Source organism: Coccinella septempunctata, chromosome 3, assembly GCF_907165205.1.
Source record: "Coccinella septempunctata chromosome 3, icCocSept1.1, whole genome shotgun sequence".
In the NCBI taxonomy this organism is placed as follows: domain Eukaryota; kingdom Metazoa; phylum Arthropoda; class Insecta; order Coleoptera; family Coccinellidae; genus Coccinella; species Coccinella septempunctata.
In genome coordinates, this window is record NC_058191.1 from 13,152,097 (window position 1) to 13,176,787 (window position 24,691).

Here is a 24,691-nt window from a genome sequence, read left to right on the forward strand (position 1 = left end):
TTTTTCACTAATTCGAGGTCGTTGATTACGAATATGCAATTAGATTTTTCCTAAAATTAGTACTTTAGGAAAAAAAAAAACTTTTATTTTTTCCCATTGTTCCATTAAAAGTTATTTTTTTTTCAACGTACTCTTAGGAAAAATCTAATTGCTTATTCGTAATATTCGACCACGAATTAGTAGAAAAAATGATTCGTTGAAATCGTTCGAAAAATAAAAAAGTTTGTTTTTACAAGAATGTCGTTTGCAACCCTCGCTCAACTATCGTTTTTACCCGCGCTTTACGAACGAAATTATTCCGAACGAGAACGAAAATTAATTTTTTCAGCGACATATATCGACCCGGGTTATTTTACTTATTAATTCGAGGTCGTAGATCACGAATATGCAATTAAAATTTTTGTAGGATCAGTATTTTGAAAAATAAATCACTTTAAGTGCAAAATTTCGAAGAAATTGGTCACCTTTGAAGAGGTGTAGCAGCCAGAAAAAAAGCACTTGTCATATGCTGATTTTTTTGTGATAGATTGGTTTTTTGCGAATAGAAAAAACCACACTTCATTCATTTACCGCTAACAGTTTAGATTTTATATTTTTTTCCGCGAAAGTCCAAAATTTCCGATTTTCCATCGACCATAACTTGAAAACTTAATTTTAAAAAAATATCTGTTTGCATATTCGTGTTCTACGCCCTCGTATTAGTGTACAGTACGAATTTGGTTTTGATCGGAGACCAGAAATATTTTTCAAAAAATCCATACAGTATGGAAAATTTGCGAATTTGCGATTTCCACCAATATTGTTGTATTTACTAAATAGAGGGCGTACATTATGAATATGCGAACAGAATTCTGCTGAAAGGATTAGTTTTTAAATTATGGTCCATAAAAAATCGGAAATTTTGGCCCTTAGTGAATGGGGATGAGTCGGTAATTCCCCAGGCAAAGAAATTACTGGCTCTATGCTTGCGACACATTGCACACATATCCCATCTTTTAACCTATTTCACCCAAGTGTGGCGGTCATTCCTAGATGACTGAATAAAACATATACAGTTAATTGACCCATCCCTCATTGATTTTGAAGATTTTTGGCATAGTGATGGTTTATCATGTTTCCATTCTACAGTTTCGATTTTAGCTCTAGGGAATTAATTTTTTCCGAGAAACTAAAAAAAAATTTCAACCTCTGGTTGATTTTGGCGCCCCCTTAAGCTGACGCCCCGGGCAAGCGCCCCGCTTGCCCCCCCTAGATCCGGGCCTGACCTTTGCGTTCGTTTACCTAACCCGAACATCTAACCCGTGTTCGGAAAGTAGGGTGCTGCTACCTCGATCACTGACTCGGGTTGATTTTCCGTAACCTTACACAAAAGCAGGGTCGTTCGAATCGCTAGAGTCACCGCATGCGCACTGCAGTTTAGTTTTTTATCTGAAAAACGCGCGAATAAGCTTTCTACTCTTATTCTCAATAATTATGGAAAGAGAAGAGAATTCGGCTCAATGTGAAATGTGTGGTTTCATTAGCTAATGCCACTATAGCTGCAATTTTCCTCTTGCTCCTAATTTTGATGAATAGATATTGATATTGATCACTTGAAGGTTACACTATAAATTATAAGAAAATTCAACAAAGCATCAGAAAATCCAAATGTTAACAGGAACTCAGAGAAACTGACTGGGAATAAAATCATCAAATATTTTGTTATTTATTTATTTATTCTTGAAAACAACACTCAAGCTAGCAACCCCTCCTAATTTCGGTAGAATCTTGGTTATTGTTTTTTTGAGGTCCTGGGGAACTGCAGATACTAGGATGATCCAATTCCCAAGAAAACTTCCAGAACTTTTACATTTTGACGATCTATTATTGACGAAACACTCAAGTTTTTATGAATTTCTTGCTTTTTCCTGGAGCATCAAGGGACTTGTGTATCCAACAATTCCTTAACACTATTTTATTTATTTTCAAAAGGATTTCGTGAAAAAATTAATTCGGAGAAGCGTACATACGAGTATAATGCGATACATTTCCCCAATTGGCAATAAAATTATTAGATTCTATAAATCGAAATCCGATTCCGAAGATATGGCTTTTGCACAATCTGGGTAACAAAATGCTCCGATGATACTGTTCGCGCGTGCGCAATTGGGATGTCGAAGATCTGCCCACATCCACATGACGAAAAGTCATGATTATTACCTCCAAATCCTAACGTGATATAGTCCATTCAAGAATGATTAACATCCCAGTAGCTCTTGAAAGTCCAGGCGCAGCTAAATATTCGGTCACAAAAGATTTTTAAAAATTTCTGTACTTTCAGTCACAGAACTGGAATATATTGATATAACCTAAAAAAGTATATGAAAATGAGAAATATTCAAATTTGCACCATATTTATCAGCATTCAAAATTGACACAACTATGTTTTCAATTCGTACGATTAAATTAAGAACATAAACAGCTGTACAAAATTCAAATAACCATCGGTAAGTGCATAGATTCACATATAATAAGTCTATAGATCAATGTTTATTCACAATACCAACCTTAATTCCGCAACACAAAATCTGAACTTATGGGCTATTACCAACTTAAATTCGATTTTCCACAACCACCCGAGATGTCAATCATTCTTGAATGGACTATAAGTTCGTGAACTTAGAACCGGGTCTGTGATCCGAGAAGATTCATCACGTGACCTCAATGGAACGAGTTAGTTTCGGAAAACGTCTTTTTACTCTACAGGTGTGTTTTATACAAGTTGAAATAATTTAAAAAAATCCATATGTTATTCTATATTCATTTGTTTTCAAATTGTAGCGTGTAATCGAATTTTGTTTTCAAGGGTTTAATCTCGAGCGCCAGCTATTCTTTCAATAGGGAGAAATAGCAAACACACCCAGGTATTGACTAGTCGAGACAGAGACGGGGGCAATTTCAATGAATGGAAATTCTAGATACTTCTAGATCTTTTCACTACGCTGTTTGTAAACTGAACCAATATATCTAATTTCACAAAATGGCATAATTTGAAGTTTAGCAGATCGCCTCGTCAGCAGTTTCGCTATTACTGAAGAGAGTTCTGCTATTCCATGGAAAAAGTTGGCAGATCGATATGAAAACAAACGTCGCCTGGTTTCATCTCATTTGTCTGCGATTTTCGATATGAGAACGATGAAAAAGGAATCTTCTTTCGAAATTAGGTAAATAATTCCCGACATCAGCACACCGTTAACAGCACTTGAGGTGCTCAAGCGTCCTGTCAACACTTGGGGTTGGTATGTCATGTTGTTTCCCTATTATATTGGGAGACGCGCAAACAATGGGAAAAAACATAAAGAAAACGTTTATAGCTCCTTGGAACCCCCAACTTTTGCTTCCTTGATGTCCTTTTTAGAAAATCAATTTATTCTTTTAGAAGCTATTATAAGGGGATAGTCATGTAACTTTCTCCGGTTCTAACCTTTCTTCCACACCTGAAAATTCTAAACCAATTTTGTTTTCTAATACCAGAGTACATCAAGTGGTGAGTCAGTCAAATAAGTGTCCCTTCTGCAATGTACTTCTCTCTTCTTCGTATATATGAAAGGTGATCCTAGAGCCCCCAAGAGCCTACAACGAATTAGATTTTTTAATTTTATTTATGAAAAAACTAAGAAGAAGCAATGAAATGAAAAGGAGAGATTCCTTGTTGACAATTTTAGGAAAAAAAGTCATAAATATGGAACTGCAAATGCTACCTAGAGGTACCTACAGGATGTTACTTGAAGTCCTAATTTGCAATTTTAATTGTTCATTCAATTATTACCACCCCCACCTAGAAATTCAGTCTAGAACCGCCCTTGATATATACAGTGACATAATAATTGTTTCCTTTCTTACCAAAATATTAAGAATTGCACTTCTAAAAAAACTTTATCAAATTTGTCAATTCAAACATCATGCTTCATATTGAAAACGATACAAATAACTCAGTTCCTCATGTCCCTCCATTTTGGACTTGTGCAAACTTGGCTCGATGTGATTGTTTGGCGCGATGCATTCGGCTTCACCGTGAATGGCCAGTTATATTGATCATTATATTTTTAGAGCTAAGCAGTCCGTGACTTTTTTCCTATACTATGTTTGAGGAGTTTATTTATTTATTTCAATTAGATGATTACTACTAAAAAAGTACTACTGATGATAATCATAAAGTTTAATCATCACCAGACGATTCAGTTCATCCAAGAACCATTGTGTACTGAATTTAATTTGAATCTCCCAAATTTTGAGAAAGCTATCGTAAATTAATTGGATTTTAGAGGACATGTTAAAGAGGCTCTAGGGCCCTTGGAATGCGTTTCAGGACCTAAGTTTATATGAAGTTTTTTTTCATATTTTGTCATCTAGAATCAACCCCTTAAATACATGAATGTCAAAACTGGACACCTTGTATTCATTTCGTTCCGCAAACTAAGTAAAGATTTGAGACGCTCCATAAGATTTCGATTTTCCGTTTGAATATATGCTGTTATTCCCTTAACTTTACATATTCATGAAAATAAATGTCCATGTGAAACTTTTTCATGCTTCATTTGTGTTTGTGATAAGGCCCCCCTGTCAAACACTGATACAGGGCCCCACTTGAGCAAGCTATGCCAGTGGCCAAGGGAATAATACCCATTTTTCAGTAATTTTCAACTATCTCTCTCTATCTATACTCCATTCACATTTATTTTAGCAGTCGGTTGGCCATGAAATAATTTTCTCAAGTTTTTGTAACTAGGACGGAGTAACTCTTCATAAACTTTTTAGGGTTTTCACTCCCAATCTCTGAAACAAAATCAATTAAAAATGAAATCAACGATTTGCTCCTGCGTAAATTCTTGCACTAATTTGTCAGGAGCAAATTAACTAGAAAAAATTGTTGCCTGACAATGAACTCAAAATAAATAACGTTGAAATTATAATTCTTTGTAACGTTTCGGAGTCTATATCAGACTCCTTCATCAGACGAAAAATCTATCTTTGAAAATCTTCTGAATTGTGGCTTTTGTTTGACATTAATTGTCATCACACAGAAACAGAGACTGCATAGAAACATTGATTCATTTAATTTTGAAATAACCGGATGACAGTTCCTTCTTTAGTAAATTGATCCAAATATGATCTATTCCTACCGAACAATTTGCCAAATTATTATCTTGATCTAATAGAATACACGTAGACTCTTTAATTTTTCTTTTAAAATGGTCTGGTTCCGTCATTAAAATTTTAGTGTTGTCCCAATCCATCATGTGGTCTCTCCCGTATTAGAACAAATGTGATCTGCAATTTGTGATCGATTAATTTCTCTATTTTTAATATTATTTTTATGTTCGTGTTTTCTTATTTCTAGAGGTCTGGACGTTTCACCTGTATAAGTTTTACCACAAATACAGGGTATGTTGTAAATACAACTTTTTGATTTTTGTTTTTCGTTCAAAGGTTTAGTTTTTGTTAATATAGATCTTCATTTTGCGTTTTAAAAACAGTTCGTGTGTTGAACTTCGAACCGATTCTTCTAATTTTTTCTGAAAGGCCATTAACATAAGGAATTATTATATATTCAACAAATTTGGTTGTTCTTGACGGTTTGTTGGTTGTTCCTGATCATTATTACGATTTTGGTTAGTCATTTTCCTCTCTAAATTTAATATTGTTTTTTCAATAAAATTTTTTGGGTATTGATTATCCCTAAGAAAATGTTTGATGAAGTCAACTTCATTATTTCTAATTTCGGGTGTAGATGAAATTGAATTAGCTCTATCATAAAGTGTTTTAATGATACCTCTTTTGACACTTACTTGGTGATTGGAATAAAAATTCAAATATCTATTAGTATGTGTCTTTTTTCGGTATACGCTCGTTTCAAAATAATTCGAAAACTTTTTTATTGAAACATCTAGGAATGAAATTTTGTTATCCTGGACGGAGTAAGGTTGGCGCTCATGAAATGTCGTTAATGTCACAACGCCGTTGCCACAACTAATATTAATTTTTATTACGAAAATGACGAAAGTGGTTGAAAAAAGGGACAGGGTTTCAGGAAGTGCTATTTAGAATTCAGATCCGCTCATTTAAATAGTTATACCCCGATATTCCAAAATCCACAATAGGTAGGTCAGACGGTAGCGAATATATTCAATGTAAGAGAATTAATATAATGTTTCATATGAATCTAAACGAGTTAGATTTCAGCTGAATATTTCCACAATCAGAAAGATTGTGAATGAAGAGGATGACAAAGAATTTCCTTCTTTTGGGAGACCCAAAAAAGTGGTGGCATTTGAGAATTTTATGTTTGAGTGAATTAATGCGGAAAGTTTAATACAGGATTTTCGATGAATGTCATCGTAGAATAAGTTCCCGAAAATTGATTTTTCATTTGACTTGTCCTATACATTGTAAATGTCTTAAGGTGCCAATAAATCCCTAATTATTATATCAATGTATTAAGATGAACAGCCACAAATACGCGCCAGTTGTCCTGTTTATTCATGTGAAATTTTTGTTCAAAGGTGAAGTTCATCTTGACTTGAAACTTCCTTTAATTTCTTTTACTTACATTGATGCAAGATGACTTTTGTTGAAGAATTTAACATTCTTGTAATTATTTGTTAATTCCTTCGGGAGATACCCATTCCCAACAACTGCATCATATGCATTTCATCTTCGGTTAATATTTTGGAAATCTACAACTGATGTAACGTATGATATGGTTCTACGATGAAACTCTGGATTCTGAGCTAGTCTCACTGCTGCAGAATTGTCCACTTGAATTATTGGAACTTGGTTCAGTTTCGTTATCGCTTTGAAGAGTCTACTCAGTCAAATCGCTTCTTTTGCACCCTCGTTGGCTGCGATGATCTCAGCTTCCGTTGTTGAGGTGGCGACTAATGCCTGTCGTTGACTCATCCAGGAAATCGCCTCACCAGAGTATCTAACGAGGACTCCTGAGTTTGAGCGATCCGTTGTTCTGCACCCTCCGAAATCTGCATCACTGTAAACATCTAAAAAACATTTTTCTGGATTGCTCTGATAGACTATTCCTAGATCTAAGGTCCCTGCAATGTATCGGAAAACTCTCTTGACTCGGGTTACGTCTTCATGAGTTGGATTTTCAATTGTTCTCGAAATAAACCCTACATTGTACGCCAAATCTGGTCTCGTTCCAAGCTTCAGATACATAAGGGCTCCAACTGCTTGTCGGTAGGGAAATTTTATTTCTTTCTCAGCTTTCCCTGGAATGAAAGATTCTGTGTTCTTGAGTATTGGTGTCGAAACCGCCTTACACCCTGAAGAATTGAACCGTTCTAACATATTCTTTGCATAGGTTTTCTGTGTTATTTTAATTAACTTCTCCGTTTGTTCAATTTCAAGCCCTAAAAAAATATTCAGCATTCTTTGATATAAATCTAAACTCTGATTCCAACTCTCCAATAAAAATGTCCAACTCTCGTGAGTCTGTTGAAGCAAGAATACCGTTGTCCACATGTCCACAGTCAATTCCATGACGTTGGTTGAACCCCTTGACGACCAATCAACCTTTGTACTTATTTATACTGCCGTCAGGATTTTTCTTTAGTCGGAAGACCCAGTTGCATGGAATGACCTCCGCACCTGGTGGTACTTCTGTTAAAATCCAGGTCTGATTCTCTTTCAGGGAGGACATTTCACGATCCATGGCTTTCCTCCACTCTGCTGAATCGTCGCTATGCAAGGCATCTTCATAGGTCTCCGGATCACCTGCAACTTGGTTTGCGAACTCCTCTATCAACATTGTGTAATCTTCAAGATGTCTTGGTTTTCGCAAAGATGACCGATCCCTCAAATTTCTTTTCGATGTTTTCAACTTTTCTCCAGTGTTCACGAGTTGATCATCATCATCTTCTTCCTTGGATTGCAGCCCATCATCGTCTTCTTCCTCAGAATGTACTTCCCAATTTCGACTTGAAGTTCTCAAATTCGTCAGGCAAGATTTTGAACTATATTTTTACCGATTAAACTGCGTATTCTGGGCCCATAACCTGTTAAAGTCTTCTATTTGGTAAAAAAGAACTTCTGTTCAACAAGTCAGACTTTATTATATTTCTTTTTTTTGACTAACTCGACACATTCACACTTTTCAAAATCTAAAAATACATTTTCCTTGACAAAATGCAGAACATAGAACATGAGACTTTCACTTGGTAGAAAAATCATTCAACTTAAATTTACACTCAGATTGGGGGTTTACCTTACCTTACCTGACTTAAATTTACATATAATTTCAACACAACTGAGTGCTAAAATAAAAGTGAATGGAGTATACACTTTACCGCTCAACAAGATTACTATAATGTAATAATCACTACCTTTATGAGATTATCGACTTTATTGAAATGCTTTGCATCATTGAAGATAATAATATAGGGATATGGACTGAATTTTTTTCCCACTTATTCAATGGTTCAGTTGAGCATCATTCCATAATGAAGTATAGCATAATTTTGTTATTTTCAGATGAAAACGTCAAGCAAATATCCTTGAGGCTCAGCAAGATGTGGAAAGATTTGCCAAATGTCAAGAAAGATTCATATTATGAAGCTGCCAGTAAAGAGAATGAGATATTGAGGCAAAAAATGCATAATGGAATTTTTTGAATCAATTAGTTATAATTAATATTTTTTTATTGTCTAATTTGTACAGTTCAATTTTATTTATATTTTATTCGATTTAAGTTATTGGATTGATATATGAAGTTTTATAACACCATGAATTGTTCAAATTTGTAGAATTCTTGTGTAACTGAAGAATGAATTTTAAAATGTTTTTACATTCGAAAATGGATAAACTCGCAATAAAACTCTGCTTTTAATTAGACCTTGGGGCACTGCTCCGTAGTTTCTAGAGTCGGTTGAATTTGATGAATTATCACCTTCTAACCATATATGACCAATTGGAACAATTTCTGATCTTCCATAATCCATATAAACCTTGTCACCAGGAAGTCCTTTAACTCGTTTACATATATTCTGAAGAGGATTGTGAGGGCACTTAGCGATAACAATATCTCCTTTCTGAATTTGCTGAAACCTGGGTGTTATATGTTCAGTGATAATTATATCATCTGTAAATATCGTAGGTTCCATAGATGGTCCCGAACACTGAAAAAACTGTGTTGAGGGCAGAATGGATGTGAAATATGCAATACTAACAAGGACTAGATCTCCTACATATTGAAAAAAACAGTGGACCACACAGCCGTATTGTATGAACAATCTAGTAGAATTTGCAAGTTTCCAAAAAAGCTTTTCCATATTTCTCCTTATCTCACCTCATACTCATTATTCTTATTATTGTTATTCTATCCATTTGAAATCACAGATACTTAAAAAGTTAGGTTATGTTCGTTTCGATAGTTTTCGACATAGACCTAATAATACTTTTATTAGGTCTATGGTTTTGGACAAGGACATATCCTCTATGGTTTTGGACCTAAAAACAATGATACCATTCTTGAAATATAATTTATTTCAATGCAATCAGTTATTATAGGATTGTTCGTAGAGTGCATAGAGAAAGAAGGAAAAGAGTGCCGACTCAGTGGTGAAGTAAATCAAGCATGATTGAAGCGCTCTCATCGGCAGTAGATCTTAACTAACTCGTTACGAAAGTTGACCCCAGGGGGCGTATTGCTCTTTTTGAATTCCCATTTTGACGCCTCAAATCACAATTCAACAATTTGAATTAAAACCTTCATTGATAATAAACTGTTATGCCAATTACAGTTCGTTATCAATCTTCAGTGATGTTTCCCACTGGTAAACTTTGATTTCAGAAATGATACTCAACGAATATAATGATTCTATTTTATTACACATTATATAATACATATTGATTTTTTCAACAAGAGGTAAGGTAACAATTCAGTGATGCCAAATCAAATATTCTATTGTATATGTTACGGCTAAAGATAGGTGTAAACATAAACTTAAGATTAGCCGGCTAAACTTAGGTTTAGCTTCGGGTATTTGCTAATGTAAATTTTTTCTATCCTTAGCCGGCTAAACTTGAGTATATAGCCATCGGCTAAAAATGTAGAAGCTAATAGCAAAAAAGAAAAGTATTGGCAAGGCTTGAAGTGCTCAAATTTTCTGCAATTAAAAAAATGTAAAGAAATAGTAATATAATCAAACTATTAATGCAATGCATTTTTGTATGAATCTCACATATTTTTAAAAGTAGAAAAGCATTAAGCAGTTGATAAGTTGAGAATGAACATATATTTGTTTCTAATGTGTATCAACCCTTTCTTATTAGCGAATCTAATAATGTAAACGCCTAATGACAAAATTCGAGACGAACATGCTATTTTGAGTGTGAGGGAAAGCTGTAGAGTTAATGGTTATTTTTCATCTTGTTATTATTCATATTTTGCAAGGGAATTGAATGAGCAAAAGGAAAAATTGAAGACAAGAATGGTGCCGCGAACTTCTTCATCAAAATACCAAAGTCAAATATAAGTAGCAGTATACATTCTTGTCTTTTGTAGCTAACTGGACTATTTCGCTGATAGGCCTTACGATAACCCCACTTGAATCCTCCGGGATTCAAGGGTGGCGACAGGTCGTATTTTGAAATCCGTATGTTCAATGACTTGGGAAGAAATATTTAACAAAATCAGCTAGAAAAATTGTCTTCAACTATTTTCATGTTCATAGTTTTTTTTTGTTCGTTTCTGCAAAAATATTGAGATTGGAAAGAAATTGCAACAATATACAGGGTGTTTCATTGGTAAATGAACATACAGTAACCTGAGCTAGAGCTACCCAGGCTACCCTAAACCCTAGGCGAGTCCAAAAAAACCCGTATTAGATATAGGTCTAATCAATTCCATAACCGAGATACATGGTGCTTCATGTATTCACCTAAAATTTGAATTTCTCATAACTTTTGAACTAACCAGTATAGTCGGTTGATATTTGGAATATATAATATTCACTTACACAGTTCGATAGATTAACATTTAAATTTACAAATAATTCCAGGTCCGTATTGGAAAATATGGAACTTCTTCCAAGCTGGAATTCAACACCTTGTAAATTAAAATTTGAAATTTGATTGAGATATTTGGAAAGAGCAGAAAATTTTCAATGAAATTCAGTAGGTTTCATTGTCCCGCACGTCAATTTGCTCAAAGGAAAATCCAGGGAAAGATAAAATTGAATATTGGAATTCCTCTAATCTTCAGAAAAATCGTACATTTTGATCAAATTGGCTTTTTTCTCCCACTATTATTGCACATTCGTATTTCACAATATTCTGAGAAATCACATCAAGTTATTACCAGAAAAACATGACTGATTAAGAAAAATTTATTCGAAGACAACAACGATGAATAAATAAATAAAGAATCATAAAAACTTAACGTAAATTGAATAAGGTGCTCGAAATTACCACCGTTTTGCGCAATTGGTACACATTCTTGCCCTCTTCAAAATATGTCTGATACTTTTTTCTATCATGTCTGGATTATTGTGTAATTCTTTGCAGGCGAATTCGATACGTTGCATGAGAATCACCCCACTTCCTATTTCAGATGTGTATACTGAACTTTTTAAATAACCCCAAATAAAATAATCAACCGAATTGAAATCTGGTGATCTAGCGGGCCAGGCTCTTCCTATCCACACATTTGGAAAGTTCTGATCCAAAAAATGTCTGACCATTACTCTGGAATGGGGTGGAGCTCCATCATGCTTAAAACGCATTCTTGCAATATCCGTACCTTCTAGTAATACAGGAAGATGATTTTGGAGGAAATCTAAGTAAAGATCACCCGTAAGACGTCTTGGTAGGACGTGTGGTCCAATTAATCGATTTTTATGAACGATTTGTGACCAAAATAAGCAAAGAAAACATTTCTCACTTCGCTTTCCCTGGAGTTTCCTTTGTGCAAAATGACGTGCGGGACAATGAAATCCACTGAATCTCATTGAAAATTTTCTGCTGTTCTCAAATATCTCCATCAAATACAAAAATTTTGATAGACAGTACAGGATGTTGAATCACAGCTTGGAAGATGTCCCATATTTTTCAATTACGACCTGGAATTTTTTGGAAATTTAAATGTGAATCTATCGACTTGTGCAAGTGAATTATATATTCCGAATATCAACCGACTATACTGGTTGGTTCAAAAGTTATGAGAAAATGAAATTTTAGATGAATACATGAAGCACCCTGTATCTCGGATGTGGAATTGATTAGACCTATCATATATGAGTTTTTTGGACTCGGCTAGGGTAGCTTTAGCTCAGGTTACTGTATGTTCATTTACCAATGAAACACCCTATAGAAACTATCGTTTCTATTTCGTAGAACATTTTTCCATAAACTCAATTATTGTATGGTGGTCTAATATTTCATTTCCTTTTGAGGTCATATATTCTGGTTTTTCACAGGGCAATTGACTATCCACGTTCCTATATATTTTGTCCTGTGGAAAACTGTATATCTAACTTCTGTATGTGAATTGATTTTAAAAAACTTAGGCTCGATTTGAAGAGCATTAATCTCCTAAACAGATAGAAATAACTCATTGAATGTTGAACTGCGTTATGTAACACAACCCCAATACAATAGCATTCGATGCTCTTTTGCATATTTTTTAGCCGTTCCGTTTTGGGTAATGTGCACACTAGCCGGCTAAAGATGAAATTCCCTGACGCAAATGAATATTTTATCGAACTTTAGCCGGTCCTCGAATATAAACCTAAGTTTAGCCGGCTAATCTTAAGTTTATGCTCACACCTATCTTTAGCCGTAACATATATATTGTTATGGGAAATAGGCATAAGCATTCCTCAGAGCAATGTAAATAACCTGGGATAGAGTTCGAGGAATAGCAGTTTTCGCTTTCCTCTAGTAGAAATGTAGTTATTTGTGATTCATTATAATTCAGTCCTTCTTGAATTAAACTTGCTTCGAAAAATAAAGTTGTTTTTTTTTTTAAGTGAAGTGAAAAAGTGAGCGTAAAAATATAATTGGCGACGAGGATGGGATTTTACTAGTGTATCCCAAAGGAAAGCAGGTGTACACGTAAATTTCAATTCTTTGGGTAAAAATCCAAGAACAGAGATTTGTGTTGTTGCGACGTTACTTTCAACAGAACAACCGAGCACTAGAAGCAAAATCTCCAGCCCCACTGGTGTGACCGATTCAATCAAGAAGCGTTGCTGAATTACTGAAAAGAAAAGGAGAATCAACCTTACCTGGTTACCCTCAAATATCACCCTTAGGAGTTTGGATAAGTAGTATCCCAGACACGAGATTTAAAACTGAAGACAAGTAAGTTAGGCTGTTATAATAATCCCAGTTTTTTCCTATCCCTGGACCAAAAGATAAGGACCACATTTATATTTATTCATTGAACATTTTTTTCCCTTCAGTATAATCTTCAATCATTAAGTCGTTAATTGAACAATTTGATTCACTTAAAATTAATACTTCGGTTAATACCAAGAAAAATTCGAAAATGACCTCTTCCAATGAAAATTGTGTTGTAAGAGATCTCAATACAGTCAAATGCTTTGGAGAATTATTACCTAGATTTAATGTTAACCCTAACGAGTTACAAACTTTCCTGTTAGAAGTAGATAATTTTATGAGTCGATTCGGAACCATAAATAATGAACTGATTAACCGATATTGTTTTGCAACTATAAAATCAAAGTTAGTTGAACAAGCGAAAACAATATAGTTCATTCCGGACCATCATGCAATTCATGGTGAGAATTGAAACACGTATTGAATAATAAATTCGGGTTCAAAATTAATTTTGATGTTCTACAAAGCGAGTATCAATATTTGAAAAGGAAACCCAAAGAATCTCCATCAGATTTCATCGAAAGGGTGAAAACAATTATATTACAATATGATTACCAAATTCAACTACAAGTATTATCCCCTCTAGAAATTGATGTCTGCCGAAATTTATCAGACAAAATTGGAAACACGGTTTTATACAATAATGTAGACGAAAATTCCAGAAATCTATTAGACCTACAACCAAAATCATTTGATGATACCTGCAAACTATTAGAGAATAGAGAAATAAAGAGGCAACAACTCTATTCACCAACGATTCCAAAGACTACAATTTATTCTCCAAACCTTATATCAAACGAAAGACAAAATAGTAGTTAAAATTATAATCAACGCCCTTCGACTAGAAGAGAATTCCCATCTCAATCGATACCATTGAAATTCAATAAAATACCGCAGCCGAAATTCGCAACTAACAGTTTTCGGAAAACCGCGAGATGTGTTCAAACCAAACCCAAATCAACAAGTAAATCAACCAAAACCGGAACCTATGTCAATCAGAACGAGAAATTATCCTACTAAAAGACCAGCTAGTAGTCAAATTCGCCAAGAGCCTCCGAATATCAGGCAATATTTCAGGAAAACCGGACCTCCACAGTTTATATCCGAGGAGCTAACTAATACGGAAAATTTTGAAATCGAAGAATTTGAAGCAGATCAAGAATTTGAATATCATGACGAAAAAGGCTGTGAAAACGAAGTTGATACCAACGAACAAGAAGATAAAAATGTTCAAACATTAGCCTTCAAGCATCCCACGATTTGAATTTTACGAAAGAACATTTGGCATCATTACCATACATTAAATTAGAAGATCCACCTTGTAAGCTATTGATCGATAGTGGTAGCTCTATGAGTATAATTGATCCAGCTGTAGCTTACAGTGTATTCCCTGAAAATATTTATGATGAACACTCATATTTCAGAACGACTGTAGGTAAAGATCATAGTAAATACAAAGTCGCTTTTCCTCTTAATTCATTTGGCCTCGATAACTCATATCCGTTTGTTATCTATAAATTCCATACACAATATGATGGTGTTATAGGAGGTAATCTATTGAAAGATTTAAAATTAAAATTCGTTTGGAAGAATCATGAACTAGGAAATGATATAAAAACTCAAAAATTCTATCCTCAGCAAACTATCCATAATGAAAACCTCCCTATCTAATTAGACCATTAGTTCAATAAAATCCTCCAATCGTTTATTTCATTCACCCTATCACAAGATCACTTATGATAAATTAAATATTCGTCCCAAACTATTGTTTTTTTTGCGTAGTCTGATAAGCGCGCAAACGGACAGTACACTATTAAATTCCTGGAATAATTGGTGAATTTGAATTGGGATTTTATAATTACTAAAAAATATATTTTCAGTTTTTTCATTCAAATTATTGCCATAGGTTTTGATTATACCTATTTTCCATATTATATTTTTCTGAATTTGAACACAATTAACCTAACATTGTGTGCGTAACGTATCATTAGGAATTAATAGTCAATTATACCTATTCAGTAATTCTCCAATGTGGGCCTTCTTAAGAAATCATTTCATTGAGGAGAGGTAATAATATATATCTATAAGGTTTCCAAAAGTTTGAGAAACGAAGGAGAAGAAAAAGTTCGGAGTATATAAGGTGAACATTTGGTATATTGTCGTATATTCCTGCTGCGAACTTTTGGGTTTTTAAAAAGGTTCTTCTGACACCAGGTGGCTTTTTAGAGAAGACACCAAAACTCGTCGAATGGTCGTTGGAATTGAAACTGTGCACTTAACTTAACTTGATTTATTTACTGGTTATGGTTACAGGTCACTTTTACACTTAACTGGTACTTAGAGCTACTATACGTATGAATTACAATATGCGATACGTGTGGTATGATTACTTAAGCGGAACTAACGTTCTATACGACAGTCTGGGCGGAACTGCTTCGCAGTTTGAGGAAGTCTCTTTTATATTATTTTAATATTGCTTATTCAGCAAAGTTATTTTTAGTAACAATAATGGGATTTTTTGTATACAACACCTCTGGGGGTATTTAAAATTTTTGTGCTTTCTTAATTTAACAAAAATTTGTAAATATGGAATGATGAAGATTGAATTTATACAATACAAAATATTCATAGAGTCAAGTACTGAATTAATTTCTTGATATTTTTATGTTCTTGAGTCTTTGTGATCTTCTTAATGATTTTAGTGATTGACTCTCATCATTTAAATCGGATTCAGTTGATTCAAATTTATCGTTTTTAAATGAAACACTGAATTCATGAGTGGGTTTTTGACTACAATTATTAAATATTTGGAGACAAGGAAGGCATCTTTCATTGCTGCTATCTGATTTGCAACATTTTCTGAATAAGTCTATGAATTTGAAGCATTTCAAACATTTGTAAATTATAATGGAAATTATCATAAAAGCAATTATCAACAATATGGTTGTGAACCAATTCGTATGTTTAATTATAAATGGTTTATTCAATTGGTTCTGCAATTGTTCATCGAATTCTGATAATTTATGTTGGGCATATTTTAATTCTCTAAGATCTAAATTGCTCAATTTTAATGGTTCTAGTTTTACTGCTTCTAGTGTGAGATTTTTCTTTGAGTTTTTACAACAATCGTCTTCATTAATATCTGTGAATGGCAAAATATTCATCAGTTCACTTATGCCAATTTGTCCTTGAACTTCTAGAATTACTGTTTTTGTAAATGCTTTACACTTTGGATTTAATTCAAATAAGCCTATTTGAGAGATTTGTTCAACTCTTGTGGATTTATCATCGCACACAATTGATAGTTGTGTTGGATAAGATAAACTATAAAACCATTGATTATTTCTTAATTTATGCCAAATTTCTAGTTCTGCAATGAAATTATGGATTTTGCAAGTTTTCGGAATAACATCAACTCTTTCATTGAATAATATTATTTCACATTGATTATTGTTGTTTGTCTTCCTCATAGTATATAAATGTCTGCACAAATAATTATTTGGAAGTGTTTCGAAACATTTATCTAAAGTATTCAAATTAAAGTAATTGGTTTTTTCTCTCGAAATCACAATATAAGGTGTACTTGGTTCAATATATGAAAATAACATTGGATCTTCATGATGAGGCACTGGTGCTGATAATATTTCATAAATTTCATATTTTCCTTTAGTAACAATCGGAACATTGAACGATAATACTAATAATCCTTTGTTAATGAATGATTTCATTTCTAGCAATTTGTAAAAGATGAAAATATTTTCAACGCTCAATGGCAATGGGAGATCTTGCTTCGTAGAAATTTTATGCAATTCGGAATAAAGAGTTTCTGGTGGTAAAATATTGTAACTGATGATATTATTTGAAATAAGAGAAATATCATTCACGTATTCATTCAACTGATTGGTTAACTCATCTGTCATCTCGATAAGTAAAATAATGTGGTTGGATAATCCTATTTCGACTTCAAAACTGTTTTTAATAGTTATCATATCTTGTTGAAATTTATTGAAACTTTTCAAATTTTTATTCAGAATATTAATATTTTCATTCATTCTAGTGAGTGAATTATTGAAATTTGTTATGGTATCGGAAATAACATTAACTTGCTGTTGCATTAAAACTTCGGTTTGTTTTTCATTATTAATTAACGAGTTTATGGAATCAGAATAAAATTGTGCATCGTCACTGTCTGGGTTTCCAAATAACCATTTAATTCCCGTGCCAACGGCATTCATTAATCCTCTTCGTTTTCTTCTAGATATAACATTGATTTTATGAGTAATTATATTGAATGATTTTTGAATAGTTTCCAACTTTTTTTGAATATATTTCATTTGATTAAAACATTCATTAGCCAATTGATCGTTAATTGCGATGTGACACGTACTGAGTGTTATTGAATAAAAATCTTTAATTACTTGTACTTTCTCCTCTATATGTGTAAGATTAATATAGGATAAAAGAGTGAAATGTTCATTAGATATTTTTGCTAAGCCTAAGTTATGAAATATGATTCCTGAGGATGAAGGAATTGGAGTTACTTTATATTCGGTTGCTAGGCCCTGGGTCATCAATAGAAGGGTCGTTAATGGTAATATCTTGATTATGTCCATTTTGGGAATTTTCGTCTTCTGAAATTATATTAAAGGGTTTCAGTAGATTGAAGTGATAAGTTTTTAATTTGTTTTTATCGATTTCAATAGTGGCGGTTTCATTATCATGAATTTGAATTATTTTAAAAGGTCCTTTGAAATGTTTGGATAATTTTTGACTGGTTTGTTTTGCTCTTGAATCTTGAATTATTACTAGATCATTTTCTCTGAATGTGTAAGAACGATTATGTGTTTTGTCATAATAAGTTTTTCATTTTTCTTTCGACTTTAGTATGTTTTCCTTTGCTGCATCTCTGGCAATTTTCAATTTTTTCGCAATTGAATTCGCTAAATCTGAGTAATGAGGTTTTTCAGAAGGTTTTCGAATGGAGTTAGGTAATCTTGATTTTTGTCCAAATACTAATTCATAGGGTGTTACTCCTGTGCTTTTATGTATGTTCGTGTTATAGGAATATGCTGCTAAGTTAAGAAATTCATCCCAATTATTTTGATCTTTGTTTACGTAACATCTCAAATAATCTTTTAACGTTAAATGAGTTCTCTCGAGTGATCCGTTTGTTTGTGGGTGATATGGAGTGGTTAATTTGTGTTTTATTCCTAGCATTCTATTCAATTCTTTCAATGTCTTGGATGTGAATTCAACTCCTTGATCTGATAATATTTTTTCTGGGAAGCCAAAATTAGTACAGAATTTTAAAAAGTGAATTGCTACGTTTTCTGAATCATGATTAGACATTGCATATAATTGAATATATTTCGTTAAATCATCTTGAAGAGTGAGAATAAATCTGGTGCCGTTTTGAGTTACTGGTAGAGGACCAACTATGTCCATTGCAATTTGTTCACAAAATTTTGATGAGGTTGTCGTTATTTGCATTGGGCTTTTATTATTTCTAAAATCGGTTTTCGATAATTGACATGTTTGACAATTTCTGATATAATTTCTTATATCTTCTTTCATATTATCCCAATAAAAATTTTCCTTGATTTTATGATACGTTCTTTCAAATCCTTGATGTCCTGATAATGGTGAATCATGATAGTCAAATAATATTTGTTTGATCATATTTTTGTCTGTTATTGGCATTCTATCTTCTTCTAATATGTTATATTTGAAATCACGGAATAAGTAGAATAGAAGGCTGTTGAAAGTATATTTTCTGATCAAGTCATTATTCTTGGGAATATCAGTTATGACAAACTTAGAACAATTGTTGAATTTTAATAAGGCTTTCAAGTTATATAGGGTTTCAAATAATGTTTCGTATGTTGTGGATTCTGTGACGTCATCTTTGATGAATATCACATAGATTATTTGTTCAGGTAGTTTTTTGAGACTTACTTCTGCAATTCGATTATTTTGAGGAATTATATTCGAAAAATGTTTGTACACGTAATCGGAGTATTCATTTCTTTCTGATTTGTCTGTTGAAAATGGAATTACTAAATTACGAATTCTATTTAGAGGTTTCTTTATCATTTTTGGTTCTGGAATATTCAAGTTCATCTGATGAAAACGTTTAAAATCATTGAATGTGAAATTTTCTGTTTCGTCACACCTCTCCTCAATAGAGTTCACATTATAATCTGGAATTCTACTTAAAAAGTCAGCGTTTTTATTTTCTTTACCCTTTTTGTATTTTATTTCGAAATTGTAATCCATTAATAATGTTTGCCATCGTGCTAATCGTCCTGAAGGATCCGAACAATTTTTTAGATAAATTAAAGGTTTATGGTCCGTATAGATTTGAATATTACTGGTTCCAAATAAATATGGTCTGAAATGTTTGCAAGAGTCAACGATTGCTAATAGTTCTTTTTCAGTGGTTGAATAATTTTTTTCCGTATTTGATAATGTTCTTGAATAATAGGCAATTGGTAAATCTTTTCCATGTTTTCCTTGCGAAAGAACTGAGCCTATAGCTTCATTTGATGCGTCTGTTGTTAAAATAAATGGTTTAGAAAAATCTGGGTAAATTAATAATGAATCGGTTGTTATTATGTTCTTCAGTTCAGAAAAAGCTTTCTGTTGTGATTCTCCCCAATCAAATTTTTGATCTTTTCTCAATAATGATGTAAGAGGTTTCGCAATTGCTGAAAAATCTTTAATGAATTTTCGATAATATCCAACAAATCCTAAGAAACTTTTAATCATTTTTGCGTTGGTTGGTTCCTTTAAATTCTTAATAGCTTCGACTTTTTTTGGGTCTGGTTTTACACCTTTATCCGTTATGATATGACCAAGATAAGTAATTTCTTTTTTCAAGAATTCACATTTGTCTGGTTGCAGTTTCAAATTATGTATTCTCAATTGATCAAATACTTTCCTTAATTTTTCGTTATGGTCTTGTAAAGAAGAGCCATATACAACAATGTCATCTAAATAACAAAAACAAACAATTCCTTGGAGTCCCGATAGAACAATATTCATTAGTCGTGCAAAAGTATTGGGCGCTGATTTTAATCCAAATGGCATTCTGTTAAATTCAAAATGTCCTGAAGGAGTACTGAATGCAGTTTTTTCTTTATCTTTTTCGTCCATTTCGATTTGATGAAAACCTGAGGCTAGATCTAATGTTGAAAAATAAATTGAGTTTCCTAACTGATCCAAAATTGTTTCAATATTAGGTAATGGATAATTATCTCCAACAGTTATTTCATTGAGTTTCCGATAATCTATCACTAATCTCCACTTTTTGATTCCTGAAGCGTCTGCTTTTTTGGGTACAACCCAAACTGTGCTGGAGTAGGGTGAATGTGAATTTTGAATTATGTCTTGTTCAAGCATTTTATTTATTTGCGTTTTCACTTCTTCTTCGTGAATTTTGGGATATCTATAAATTTTTGTGGAAATTGGAACTTGAGTTGTCGTAGGAATTTTATGTTTCAAAGTTTTTGTTGAGGTAAGAAAATCTCCAGGTAGATGGAATAAGTCTGAATAATGATTACAAATTTGCAATAAGGATTGTTTTTCTTCTGAATTCAAATGATCGGTACGTAGGTTTTCAAATAACAAGTGCTTCCTTTCATTCGGCGTCATTTGCTCGGTGAAATTAATCATTACATCAGGAATTATTTCTTCTAGTTCGAATTTCAATTTGTCAGTATCAATCGTTACGGTACTGTCTCTCAGATTCAGAATGGGTAGATAAGCCTTTTGTTTATTGTTCTTCACGAGTGCGTTCGGAATGAGTATACCATCGTCGATTTCGCGGTTTTTAATCACACCTTCAGATAAATTATTAATTAGGTTAACTTCAACGATCGTTTCACTGCGTGGTTGTAAGATTATTTTCTGAGGACTCTTGTTTTCAAAGGGAATAATTATGTCGTTGATGATTAAAGCTTTCTTATTATAATCAAGTACTGCGTTGTTTTTCTGTAAAAAGTCAACACCTAAAATTCCATCATAATTTTCAAAACGAACTTCATGACTTACAACTACTTGAGTCATTATGGGAAAAGTGAAATTTTCGAATTTAAGTTCGAGGTCGACTGTGCCTAAGGATAAAATTGGTTGGTTTGGATTTATTCCGTTGAATGAAACAACATTTTCACGATTTAATTTTGTGATATTAGGAATTAATGAATCGTGTTTCACTAAAGACATTGCTGCTCCACTGTCTATTAGAAATTTTATCTTTTTGTTTGGTGAATTTTCGACATTGAATGAAATTATTTGGAGTTCTGCTCCGTAATGATTTATTCGAATGCCTCCATATGCTGGCCATGGTCCAACTCTGGGACATTCGACAGAGTTTGACCTTTCGAGTTTAAAGAATCCTTTTCTACTTTATTGACTTTGGGATTTTGAGTATAATTATTTCGATTTTGTCTCTTTCTACAGTTTTCATAAACGTGTCCAGGTATTTTACAATACGTACAAAAGATTCTCTTGAAATTTGGGTTGAATTGATTAGGATTATGATTGGAATTTGCATTATGAGTATTATTGGAGGTTCCTGGCTGAGAATTGTTGTTGTTACGATAAGAGTTCCGACTTGATTGATGGTTGGAATTATTAGACCTTGGTTTTTTGCGACAATTTTGTGTGTTGTGGTTTTTCATTTTACAATAAGAACAGTAAAGTCCGGTTGAACTATTCGATTTATTTTTTGTATAATTGAGAATTTTTTCTTCTTGAAGGGCCATATTATAAGCTTCGTTCAAATTGTCGATATCTCGAGCTCTTAACATTTGAGATATTTCCGGTTTGCAATGAATGATAAATCTTCTCAATGCAGTTCTTTGAATTGATTTCTTAATCGCGGTGAATTCGTCTAGTTCGGAAGATAGATATTCAGCTTGGATACATTCATTTTTGATTTTTTCGACTCTTTTGAAGAAATCGGTAATTCCCTCATTCGAATATTGACGAAGTGTTTCTAGTTCTTCATGGCTTTGTGCGACATGCTTTGTTTGACTGTAATACGTTTTCAGTTTGGTTTTTGGGGTTGTCCAATCACTTATTTCATCAATATCGATTTCATTTATGACATTTGTGGATAATTGTGATACTACGAATAGAAAAAGACTTGGAATTTGATTTGGTTGAGCCAATGAAAATGCTGAATTCACATTTGTTATAAAAGTGTTGAGTTCCGTCCTGTCGCCATTGAATGTTTTTATGAATTTGAATAGAACAGTTAATGGTAATTCTTCAAATGGTTCGTCGTCACTTAGATTATCATTCGCGGTGCCTGGTTTTTCTCCTTTGAAAGACATTTTGTGCAGTTTTTATATACTTTACAAAGTTTCAAAAATTTGACTCACTTTTGGTTGCGGTGTTTGGGTGGGGCCTTCCGTCGAGGTGCTCCTCTGACTTTGCGTCCGGAAGTTCTGGTTGATTGGTGTTGATCCCTCTGGCTCTGGCTTTGGCTCTGGCTCTAGGTTACCCTTGGATTGATTCTTTGGTGATCCCTTTCTGGCGATCCCTTGTTGAATTGTGGTGGTCCCTTTTTCTGGTGACCCCTTGTTGCGTTGAGGTGATCCCTATCCGGCGATCCCTTGTTGTCCCTTTGTGGGCTGATTATTTGTTGTCCCTCTTGGGGTTGGTTTTGTTTTGTTGTCCCTCTTGGGGTTGTTGGGTACCTCTGGGTGATCAACTTTGTGGTTAATCCCTGATCAACTTTCTTTTTGATTAATCCCACTTCTGACACCAAAAATTCGTGTCGTATTCCTGATGCGAACTTTTGGGTTTTTAAAAAGGTTCTTCTGACACCAGGTGGCTTTTTAGAGAAGACACCAAAACTCGTCGAATGGTCGTTGGAATTGAAACTGTGCACTTAACTTAACTTGATTTATTTACTGGTTATGGTTACAGGTCACTTTTACACTTAACTGGTACTTAGAGCTACTATACGTATGAATTACAATATGCGATACGTGTGGTATGATTACTTAAGCGGAACTAACGTTCTATACGACAGTCTGGGCGGAACTGCTTCGCAGTTTGAGGAAGTCTCTTTTATATTATTTTAATATTGCTTATTCAGCAAAGTTATTTTTAGTAACAATAATGGGATTTTTTGTATACAACAATATACATCAATTCTGCTTGTGTAGCAACTACGATAAGTCGACAGTGGCGGCCCGTGACACTATGAGATGGTGAGGCATATCAGAAAAAACATGAACCTCAAGGGATCGCCAAAAACGGTTTGCTAAAAGCAAAGTTCGCAATAAAGGATAAATGTAAATTCATTCATTCATTCATTGCTGTATCCCGTTACCGGAAATAAATCTACAAAAAGAAGAAGAAAAAAAAAAAAAAAAATTGGAACAGACTTGTAACTTCTTAGTGCTAGTTGCGATTGTGTGCCCTCCTGTGACTAAAGAGACCCAACCGTGACCTGCAGATCCTTCCACACTCAGGGCATGGATAGTCTCCAACCAGATCTGGCCGCCGCTGTATCCTTCTCGATTCTCCATTATAACTGTGGACCAAAGACCTCCACTGTGACCTGTCTAACGCTAGTTGTTCCCAGTTATGATTAGCATTAACTGATTTTAGGGATTGATGTAGTGTATCCTTAAACCGCTTATACTGGCCTCCTGGTTTCCGGGCTCCCTCAGTGAGTTCGCCGTATAGAGCTATTTTGGGGAGTCTTGTGTCTTGCATCCTCAGAATGTGGCCGCTCCATCTGAGTCGGGCCCTCGTTACTTGAGTCTCAATTGTTGTACAACTCGCGCGCTGCAAGACTTCTGCATTCGAAACTTTGTGGAACCATCTGATGTGCATTATCTGTCTTAGATGACGTTGCTGCGTCTGTTCAAGCTGTTTAATATGTCGCCTGTAGGGAGTCCAGCTTTCGCTTCCGTAAAGAAGCGTTGGGAGGACCACTGCTCTGTAAACAGCTGTCTTGGTCTTCAGATTGAGGTCGTGATTCTGGAACACTCTGTCCTTCAGCTTCCAGAATGCCCGTGATGCCGAATTGATACGGTTGTGTATTTCCGTGTCAAGGTTAGCCCTAGTATTTATGAAGCTTCCCAAGTATTTGAACTGCTCGACCTGTTCTAGAGTTTCATTGTCCAGGCTGATATCTGTTTGAAGGCTTTCTGGCGGACTTACCAGGATTTTGGTCTTGTCAATATTGAGTCTAAGGCCTAAAGCTTCGTATATATGTTTATAGGTGTCCATCATTATCTGTAGATCCTCTGAGCTGCTAGCGATGAGTGAACAG

At 33.9% G+C, this 24,691-nt stretch overlaps 3 protein-coding genes across 11 annotated transcripts in view; 1 reads left to right on the top strand and 2 right to left on the bottom strand.

Moving 5' to 3' along the window:
• The window catches only part of LOC123309299 (protein tramtrack, beta isoform-like), a 54,951-nt gene extending 46,065 nt beyond the window's left edge, over positions 1 to 8,886 (top strand). For all 9 annotated transcript variants that reach the window (XM_044892339.1, XM_044892341.1, XM_044892340.1 and 6 more), the window contains one exon: positions 8,527 to 8,886. In XM_044892339.1, coding sequence (XP_044748274.1) covers positions 8,527 to 8,666 — 140 coding nt within the window. In that variant the 3' untranslated portion in view covers positions 8,667 to 8,886. The remainder of the gene's footprint in view (positions 1 to 8,526) is intronic.
• Positions 8,676 to 9,424, bottom strand: LOC123309301 (mitochondrial inner membrane protease subunit 1). The gene is made up of 2 exons (XM_044892348.1): positions 9,222 to 9,424; positions 8,676 to 9,170 (listed from the first exon to the last, which is right to left on the bottom strand). Exons 1-2 carry the CDS (start codon positions 9,321 to 9,323, stop codon positions 8,826 to 8,828), a joined length of 447 nt encoding a protein of 148 aa, XP_044748283.1. The 5' UTR covers positions 9,324 to 9,424; the 3' UTR covers positions 8,676 to 8,825.
• Positions 9,425 to 16,746: 7,322 nt separating this feature from the next.
• On the bottom strand, positions 16,747 to 22,999 carry LOC123309621. The gene is made up of 3 exons (XM_044892821.1): positions 22,782 to 22,999; positions 17,002 to 18,026; positions 16,747 to 16,765 (listed from the first exon to the last, which is right to left on the bottom strand). Exons 2-3 carry the CDS (start codon positions 18,006 to 18,008, stop codon positions 16,747 to 16,749), a joined length of 1,026 nt encoding a protein of 341 aa, XP_044748756.1. The 5' UTR covers positions 18,009 to 18,026; positions 22,782 to 22,999.
• Between the last annotated feature and the right edge of the window lie 1,692 nt (positions 23,000 to 24,691).